We start from the raw sequence: 10,244 nt of genomic DNA on the forward strand, positions 1-10,244 counted from the left end.
GAGAAGCTACCAATCAGGTTTGCATCCGTACTGCAACAGAAGAAGTGATACCTTACAGAACATACACTTTACAGATCTGCTCTATGGTTTCTTTGTCCACTCTTATCGTGCCTGCCACTGCCCAATCAAGTGGTCTTGACTGAAGTGTTTTAACCCCCCCACCTCTCTCTCTCTCCTTTCCTCCATTCCTGCTTTCCTTCTGCGGGTGAGCCATTGGAACACAATTGAAGTAGTCTTTCACGGACTTGGTTGAGGGAGGGAGAAAGAGTGGTAGAAAATACAGCTCGGTAATTACGGAGATGAAAAGAGAAAAGAGGTGGAAGGAGAGACAATAACGCAAGAAGAAATGGAGAGTTGAGGTAAATTGCTAGGTAGACGGTACAGAGAGAGAGAGAGGGAGGTGCGGGGAATGGAGGCGTCGCATTTGTGTGGGAATGAATGAAACAATACTGCACATACACACCGTGTAATATTTGCTGCTACCTGCTCTTTCTCTTTCTTAGATGTGCAGAGATGAAGGCCAGAGAGATTTAGAATACAATTCATGGAATAAGCACAACACAAACGCAGTCAGTCAGTCACAGGCTTGGATTGATGTCCTTACATATTCGCCCAGTTGAGAGCTGTAACACGTAGTTAAATAATGTCTGGATTATTATGGGTGTATTTAGCCCAAATGAGTTTAGCCTGAGGAGTACATTTTTCTATATGATGAGGTTTATGAAAGATTTGACCACTTGCAAATGTATTTGATTGCCAAAACAGTTTCCCACAATGACACTAGATGTCTCTCTCGCTCCACGGGTAAATCATAGCTTTGGAAGGGGCGAGTAAGGGTTGGACAAAGATGGGAAGACTAACAGAGACAGGGTGAGAGAGAGAGAGAGCAAAAAAGTATTGAGCTTGTGACTCTGGCAGCATCTAATGGGGTCAGGGAATACGACACCGCCAAAATTGAGTGTCTGTGTGAAACTGGCTTGATCAGACACGGAGTGATGGACATGCACAAACACACACACTCACACAGTTGCACACACAATCAATCTTCGCAAAGAAACTCAGTCTGTCGCTCAGACGGACAGACAATTTCAATCGCGGCCTTAGACAAAGTGACAAAGCCCGTGTGAAAGGACCTCTATCGACACTCTGCTTATACGGTGTAACGTAGCCTCGCTGGTGTTAACGCGTCGTCACGGTCACATGTTGGAACTGACCATCTTAATTGCCATCGTGGGCTTTACACATTATGTCGCCGATTGTCCTTTTCTGCCAATATCACATTCTGTTTACTCGTTCCCTCACTATTGTCCCCTTTGTCTCCTCTTCTTTCTGTATCTCTTTGTCTTACAACCCGTCTCTCCATCTCTCCGTCTCCTTGCCTCCAGGCCTCAATACTACAAGTTGATCGACGAGTGTATTGCTCAGATCGTACTTCACAGGAATGGAGCAGACCCGGACTTCAAGTGCCGCAACCTCAGTCTGGACATTGAGGGCTTAATAGGTGAGATATAATACATTTTTACAATTCCTTATCTGATCTGGGAAAGCATTTGATTGCTGATCAAACGAGGCAGATTGGTTCAAATGCATCATCAGGGCCTCACAAAGTGGCTTTAAATACACAGATTCTGGCAGAGCAAAGGGCAAATCAGCACTAAAATCCCAGAGCAGGAATTGATCGCCACTGTTTACTCTTTGGGCGTAAAAGGTTCTCGCATATTTGACTTCCTGCCATTCCTAAATCAATCCTATTAGCATTCGGGTACAGCTTTCTGCGGCAAAAGATCCGCTCTAAAGCTATTTAATGTCGATATCCACCTCAACAACTCACACTGTAGTATCAACAAAGCGCAGTACCTTAGAAACTCCACACGGGGGAGGCAAAGAGGGCCTCTTGGTCACTACGGGCTCATTTGCGCTACAGGTTTTGACATTGATAGGGTGGCGGTAAGAAATGCTCTCCATTACGATGACAACACCTTTATGAAAACCTCACACTCCCTTCGAGGCAGAATGACATCGCGCAGTTAAGCAGGCGTTTGTCATTTCTCCATATCGGTGAATGAGTGAAGCCTGCATCGTCGTACAGCACTGCACTGCTCAGATCCTGTTAGTATGTATCTCTACGCATCTCCCTATTCACTGCAGGGTGGATGTTTTAGAAATGGATCCCGCTCCCCGACTGAGAGATAGACAGACTGAATTCCGGAGGTCATGACCACCACTGCTCCATGTTATCACCTCCTCAGCTCATTTTCCTCTTCCTCTTCCTCCTCCTTTGTTTATGCTACCACACAAAATAAAAAACACTGCATATTTGTGCGAACACTGGATTTGAGCATCTTGACTGACTCTTCTGAATTTGGACTTTAAAATACCTACTGACTGTTGTGAACTAAACCAGAGCAGTTTGGACTGTGTCTCAAGAGTTCAATACTCCTTTATAGCATGTCTGTGTTGCTCACTGCAGGAGACTCTAATTGCACTGCTTCTAAATGCGGCCTGAAACACACACACACTCTCCCTCCCTCTCTCTCTCCCTCTCTCCCTCCCCTCTCTCCCTCTCTCTCGTACACGGGCTGGTTGGCCTCCTTTATGGCTGCCAGAGTTATTATCGGTGGAAAGCAGCCCAATTCTGCCCTGCATGCATTATTTAGTGTTTTTCTTTGAACTCTGAAATTCTCGACACAGTCCCCCCCCCCCCCCCCCCCCCACCAGACACACACACACACACACACACACTTTCTGTCTCCCATCTCCCATCTCCTATTCAAAGTTTGTCCCATTTAGTTGTGCCACCATGACAGAAGAACCCCCCCCCCTCCATAACGGATCCAATAATAACCATGGAAACCCGTACACAAATGCACACTCAGAAATGATATGTGGGCTGAAACATTCTTAACTGATTCTCTCATCCAGCCAAAGCCTTCCCTGGCACAGCTTTCTCATTTTATGCTCATAAGCTTATCTAGAGATAGGTTGCATAGTTTCAACTTGGTCTTCGCAGCGGAAGAATTCTATGCAATTGAATGTAATTTCTTAGTTTTCCCCTCCCGGCTCTCCCTTCTCCTCTTTCCTCTCCGGTTTCGCCATCCTTGATCCAATCACTTCGCGTGGCGTTCATCTCCATGTTAATTGGCTCTTTTATTGTACATGCCCAGTAGGCCCACGGGCACTCGACCACCTTTAAACCCCACAGTTATGATATAAAAGTATCCCGTCGGTTAGTCGAGTTGTTACTCAGAGTTGAGATGTAATGAGGAGAAAATTTCACACTTTCCTCTTTCAAACCTCACACTCACCCGTAGCTGAGAAATTAAATGCTTACACACACGGAGCGGAGTCATCCACTACTCCGACTTGGAGCTTGTTGACCCGGTAACATCTAATGATGGTGTAGAAGAAACTTCTATATAAATAGACATTTGGCCGTAGTGTTATATCGCCTACAACCCACTCGAGCAGTTAATTAAGAAATGCAGCCAGCTTTTCATACTCAGTCTCTGTTTGTAGATCACAGAAATGAAAATGACTTTAAGATGTCTGATAGATACGTTAACACTTTGGATCATCAGTGCAATCAGCTCTGGCAAGCGAGCAATCCTTCATCCCTGCCAATTCCCCAAATGTTCTTTCTTTACTGTTGTTTGGGTGTGGGTGTATTCACACTTTACGGAGAACAAGCAGGATTTATAATTAATTTCACATTTAATTAACATTGCTCGTGCACATGGAAATTAAAGTTGTTCAAGTTAATCACAAAATACCTTCTGTATTTATAGACACAAAGAAAGTTCTGAATGTGATGAAAGTTACAAACTCTGACTCTCAGTAAGAGGTCACACTGATCAATTATGCTCTCATTATGGCCTTTCTGTCGTTTCGTGCAATGACAAAAAAAGAGTTTAATACAAAAATCAGCAGAATACATTTCACTGCGTCTGTGTGGGAGCTTTGAAAGCATCATGCGTCAGATTGCATCCTATTGAAAATGAGACGCCACCACAATCGTCACACACACCTTGACTTTGTGTCGACAGAAGGACCCTCAATCACCTGCTCGTCCGTTACACGTGTGCAGATACACTGTGAAATCCCTTCTCTTACCCACAAACCTTTAACCTCCTTCTCTGTCCTCTTTGGTTCCAGACAACATGGTGGACCAGACCAAGGTAGAAACCAGCGAGGCCAAGGCCTTTGAGCTTGAGAAGAAGGTGAAATACACACACTACTGTACATAAACATTCATTCATGTATTACCATGCTTATGTACCATGCACATTGATGTATTTAGCGTAGGAAAACACATTCATATGGGTGCAAAATCAAAGAAAACACTTCTCACTTCTCTTGAAAAGTTAGAAGTCTCTCATCTGACAGACACGTAAATCTTTGAGTAGCAGTAAATGCCACACTGCCACACACGTACAGAGAACGCACACACATTCACACAGTGGGGCAAATGCCTTGATTGCGGTGCGCCGCTACCCGGTGTTTCTGTCCCATTATAGAAGTGACAAGATAATTGTAAAGCGGGAGCTGAAACTGGTCTTCACTCGGGCACACCGACGCGATCGCTCTGGGAATCATATTCGCCGAGCGCACGTGTATATTTACAATGAGACAGACGCGTTTTGGAATCATATCGCATTGACCACGCTCGCAGGCACCCCATAGTGGTAATTGTCTATGATGGGGTAATTGCAGTCAGTCTCCCTGGCAGGGATTAGGGATGGGGGCTGTCTGGGCACTTCATGCGAGAAAAACAGATTGGCTGTCTAGAGATTATGCGTCAGCCCCGTTCTGTTCATGTGCTCATCTGTTTAAATACTGAATCCCCATTTTTTTGAGATAATAACAATTCTCATTCATGGGTTTGCAAGTCTTCAAACGGAGACTGGAGTGGTGAGCCGGTGTAAGGACACTGTAGCGTCCTCACTTATTCCACGCCAGTTTTTGAAGTGCAAATTATGTAGTTGAACTGAAAGCACTAGACAGGAAATTGTGTTTGGAACATTGAAATGAATATGAATATGGAAACTGCTGCAGCTTAAGGAGAGAGGATGAAGATGTGGACACACGCCTTTTAGCAGTTTCTTTATTTGTTCAATCATCATTTATTTTCACGGCTCAGCTTTGAAGGTCATTCAAAGGTCTTCCGACGTTATTCTAGGAAACCCAATTTGGTAGTAGCTGTACATTTCCTGTGTGTGTGTGTCTCCATCTGTCTCTGACTAACCGAGCCTTGTCTCCCCGTGTGTGTGCGTTAGCTGGATACAGAGTTGACAGCGCGCCACGAGTTGCAGGTGGAGCTTAAAAAACTGGAGGGAGACTACGAGCAGAAGCTGCAGGAGCTCAGCCAAGAGAAGGACCAGCTGGCCTCCTCCAAGCAAGAGAAAGACAGGGAGAACCAGGGGCTAGCGCAACAGCTCAGCACTCTGCAGCAGCAGGTACACAGCCCAGTCTATAGGGGGCTTGAAAGCCTCTCTCAAGAAATATCTCAAAATGTAAATGTATTCAGTCAAGTATATATAGAATAGAATGAGGAATGTAGAACTTTCTGGAGAGGGTTTTTTTCCCCCCCGCCAATCTGTTCAGTGTCCCTGACCCGGTTTGGTACGCACTCTTCCCAGAACGACTCTGCTTACACAGTTGTGCAGCACATGTCTACCTGTTTTCACTCAGTGACTGTCGGAGAACCAAGACATTAGATCAAAACAGTCGAGTCACATTATTTAATCAGTTTCAAGTGAACAGAAATGTAGCCCTAAAGCGGAAGAAGTAAAGTATTTCAAAGCTTAAAGGAGTGAAGTCTGGAGATCTGTGCACGCCCACACACAAATGCAGAAGCCCCCTGGACTGCTAACACGGTTTGAAAAGAGGATGAAAAACTGAAGCAAGCCATATCCTTAAGACATTAAGACATTAAGGACAAGTGGGGGAATGCACTGACAGTTTTAACGTGTAGATGAAAGATGAAGAAATGGAAAATACAGATGAGAGAAAGAGGAGGGGGTTCCATCGCGCCCCACAAAACTCCACGATTCACTTGCACAACTTTTGACGTCGGGTGTTTGCGTGAGTGTGTACACATACACAGGCAGGGAAAGACGGGGGGATTGTTTAGTTGTCAATGTCCTTCTGCCACACCAGCTGGACCCTGCTGCGTAGTGACACCCAGACTCACAAACACACACGAGCTGAACCACAACGGATCTGCCAGGATCTTTCTGTGGGCATATGCGGTCATAACAACACGGACGTGTGTGTCTGTGTGTGTTTGCGTGCGTGTGTGTCTCAGAACTGTACAGATAGCGAGTTGAGCTTCATCCAAACTGACTGACTGCCAGTGGAATCATCTTCTCACCACACGAAAGCAAAAATACATCGACACACACACGCGGACACGCCGGCATGCACACGCAAACACACAGTTGTCCAAAGTCCCCAGCATCAACAGCCAGGCATCAAAGAGGCTTCTCATACTAAGATGGCTCACTTTCCCTCTATTTGAGGTGCTGCCCATCAAAGATTTCTTCTTATGTAGAGATCTCTCAGTGTCCCGGTGTATGATGCTACGCCCGACGCTTCATCTGCCGCATCTCCAAGAACGCCGCTCCCTGAGGTCTTTAACATTCATTACTCTTACGTCTGCTCTTTTCAAAGTCGGAGGAAAATGATACAAACAGTTGGTAGCGATACATTCAGACGCTTTGATGCTTGAACTGGAAAATCTTCTCCTATACATGCGCTCCTCAGTTTGCATATAAACTACAACTCCTACTGCTAACAATTAAGAGAAGCCTATGGGGGCCGCCATAGGAAACAAATGTGGAACCCGCTGCACGGGGGATCTGTTGTTTTTACCACTAAATTGGAGAATTTCCATTACAGTTTAGCAAGTTTCTTCATTATGGACTTGCCACAAAATCCACCTTAAATGAGCATAAACACCTTTTGTCATATTGAAGGTTTTTTTTCTTTTCATTGCCCCATTTTTCAATTTGCAGCTTCAAATTGCGCAGTAAGCTCCTAATGGCTTTCAGACGCTCACAGAGGACTTAGTTCAGGAGTGGACAGCCGTCCCTCAGGACAATATAAGCCGCTTAATTAAGAGCATGGCCCACAGTTACATAGGAGACGCATTCATGTTTATTTCCCTCTCTCCTCTCTCCTCTCTCCTCTTCCAGATTGAGAAGTTGTCAAAGGATCTGGAAGAGGCCAAGACCAGAGTCGTCACCGTCACCGTTCCCGTGTCAACGCAGGGGTTGCCCCCTCCACCCCCACCGCTCCCTGGCCAGAATGGCATGGTCCCGCCCCCGCCCCCTCCTCCACCGCCACTTCCAGGCTTCGCCCATATTCCTCCTCCGCCACCGCTTCCTGGAATGCCTGGAATGCCTGGCCCCCCTCCGCCCCCTCCCCTCCCAGGTATGTCAGGTCCTCCGCCTCCGCCGCCCCCTCCGCCCCTCCCAGGTATGCCGGGCCCTCCGCCCCCACCTCCGCCGCCTCCACTCTTCCCTGGTATGGGAGGCCCCCCACCCCCGCCGCCCCCGCCTGGTATGGGACCCCCACCACCGCCCGGTCCTCCTGGTTTACCCCCTCCTCCACCTTTTGGAGGTTGGGGTCCCCCTGCTCCGGTCGCACTGCCCTTTGGACTCCAGCCTAAGAAGGAGTACAAACCCGAGGTCCAGCTGAGGAGAACCAACTGGAGGAAGGTCAGTGATGAGATGGGTGTCAGTGTGTCTGTACTCAAAGAGGAAAATCGGCAGCTCTCAGCTAATATTGAAATATTGTAGAAAATACAAACAATGCTTCAATCTCATGCCGTTTCCTGTTACTAATTCTTGTCGCCTTTTTGGGGAGAAACACGGACGCGGATGTCGTAGGAAGATAAGTGATCAGTAGCAAGTCACTGGGCCAGAGATGCGGTGTGACAGCGCAGGCACAGGATGCTCCGGTTGCCTGTGGTTACCCGACGTAACCGGCTTTTCTTCACAGTTTTAAAACGTGAGGTCAGGTTTCCTCTGAGGATCTGACACTACGCCGGTGCGAAAACACGAGGCAAATGTCAGCAGATATTGGTGTCATATAACACACTTAAGCCCCCAGGGCACTGTGCACTTGTGAGAACATGAGGGATGTGATTATAAATAATTCAGAGGCCAGATTTCATTCAGAATAATTAGATTTTGACATTCCACTCTGCTGTGTTTTATGTATGCACAGTTTGATGTGTGTGTGTGTGTGATTGGCGGTGCAGGAGGGAGAATGGAATGTGGCACGGAGCTTCAGCAGCAACAATTCTGACCCACAGTGACTTGCGTACGCGTGTGTATCTCATGACCGTGTGTTTCATGCTCTCCTCCTCCTCCCTCTGAGCTGTGATGGTTAAAACATCAAACGACACTCTGTCTTTCTTTAGCCTAAAGCTACTGTTTAATGGCTTCGGTCGACATCATCAGCATTTAGTCTCTCCCTCTCCCTCTCTCTCCCTCTCTCCCTCTCTCTCTTTCTCCCTCTCTCTCGCCCCCCTGTTTGGCTGGTAAGAGTCTGCTTGACAAGGACGTCACAGAAATTGCTTTTTAATAAGCCTGCTTCTTTTAACTGTGTCAATGAAAGATAATTAAATTGCAGATAGAAAGGACAATATTCTTTTGTAATTTAAATTAAACCTTCTTTCCCCCCCCCCCCCCCCCCCCCCATCCTGTGCTCGCTCTCCTTTTTTGAGTGCTTCTCCAGCCTTCCGTCTCTGCTCCTTCAGCTTATCTCCGTATCACATTTCCTTTTTACTTTTCTCCCTCTTTTCCTCCTCCGTCCCTCAGCTGACCCCCCTCCTCCCCCGTCTTTAATGAAACGCCTAATCTGTAAACTTCCCACCACTCTGTCTCTCACTGGCTGTTTTTCCATTTCACGTTGACGAGGACACAAAACTAAACAGAAAAACTTACAAAATGTGTTCTGGTGGCATAGAGAGAAACTGGCCTCGAGCAAAACCGAGGCGAGGCGAAGGATAGGAAGAACTCGTGAAAGAGGAACGAGAGAAGTCAGAGGGGAGGATGGAAAAGTAGAAGCCTTTGTGTTTCTTTGCATGAAGCCGGAGCCTCTTTGTGATACAAACTGTATGCAAAGATTAGAGAAAATGACTACTTGTGTCTTCTCCTTTCTCTTGTCATCTCTGTACCACTCTCTCTCTCTCTCCATCCGCCCGCTCCCACCCTTCTCCTGCTGCTTCCATTTACAGCCCTGCTGTTCCTTTTGTTCTGTCGGATTCTGTTGAATACCCTCTATTCGCTCTTGTCATCATTGTTTGGCAGGTGAATGGTTGACCATCTTTGGGAAAATTGGTCAGTGAGTTCTGTAGATGATACGGTACTGTTCTCTAACAGATGCATCTCCTCCCTCTCTCTTGTTCTCCTGTCCTGTCCTCTGTTTGTCCCTGTCCATCTCTCTCCCCCCTTTTTCTCCTGTCTTTACATACGCTGGCATGTTTCCTTTTTAGATTGGAGCCGAAGACCTCTCTGAGAAAAGCTTCTGGACCATGTCGAAGGAGGAACGCTTTGAAAACAATGAGCTCTTTGCCAAACTCACCCTCACCTTCTCCTCGCAAACCAAGAGTGAGTGTGTGACGTGTGTGTTTTTAGTACTTACTATGGTCTTTTGGTATTTCACAGTAATGAGCAATGTCTTTTTCCCTCCCCGTCTCTCTCTCTCTCTCTCTGTCTCTCTTTGTCTATTTCAATCCTCCTGCTCTGCTTCCATCAGCTGCTAAAGGTAAGAATAGCACGTACACACATACATTTAGCTCTTTGTTCGCACGTCTTCTCCAACCTTTCTCGACTTTGCCTTTCTTTGCTGAGATGACATGCAGCACATTTACATTATTCAGCAACACAGTGTCAAAACAGCATCTTGCAGGCCCATGAATAAACCACCCACACCTGCGCTCGCTCGCTCCGGCGCGCGTCTGCGTGTGTGTTCATCGTCTGAGAGTGCCGATAACTTGTTGTGCGCCGACGGTCCTCACTGCCGGTGAGATGAATCGAGTGTTAGGGACGGACGACACGGACAAAGGGAGGAGGAGGTGAGGTAGAGATAGGGAGAAGGTCATTGATGTCCTTTGAATAGCCACCTGCTGTCCTGGCATAAAGCACTGACACAAGAGTGCACGCGCACACACACACACACACACGCACACACACACACACACACACACACACACACACACACACACACCTGTCCAC

General features: G+C 46.9%; 1 protein-coding gene across 2 annotated transcripts in view; it reads left to right on the forward strand.

Annotated features, from left to right (window-relative positions):
* The window catches only part of diaph1 (diaphanous related formin 1), a 29,144-nt gene extending 19,357 nt beyond the window's left edge, over positions 1-9,787 (forward strand). For both annotated transcript variants that reach the window (XM_076159649.1, XM_076159650.1), the window contains 5 exons: positions 1,386-1,501; positions 4,153-4,217; positions 5,274-5,453; positions 7,194-7,718; positions 9,503-9,787. In XM_076159649.1, the coding sequence (XP_076015764.1) occupies positions 1,386-1,501; positions 4,153-4,217; positions 5,274-5,453; positions 7,194-7,718; positions 9,503-9,772 (1,156 nt within the window). In that variant the 3' untranslated portion in view covers positions 9,773-9,787. The remainder of the gene's footprint in view (positions 1-1,385; positions 1,502-4,152; positions 4,218-5,273; positions 5,454-7,193; positions 7,719-9,502) is intronic.
* Positions 9,788-10,244: the final 457 nt, after the last annotated feature.

The sequence above is a fragment of the Genypterus blacodes genome, unplaced genomic scaffold (genome assembly GCF_046128005.1).
Source record: "Genypterus blacodes isolate CSIRO-AG114 ecotype Tasmania unplaced genomic scaffold, CSIRO-AGI_Gbla_v1 ptg000098l_1, whole genome shotgun sequence".
NCBI classification, from domain to species: domain Eukaryota; kingdom Metazoa; phylum Chordata; class Actinopteri; order Ophidiiformes; family Ophidiidae; genus Genypterus; species Genypterus blacodes.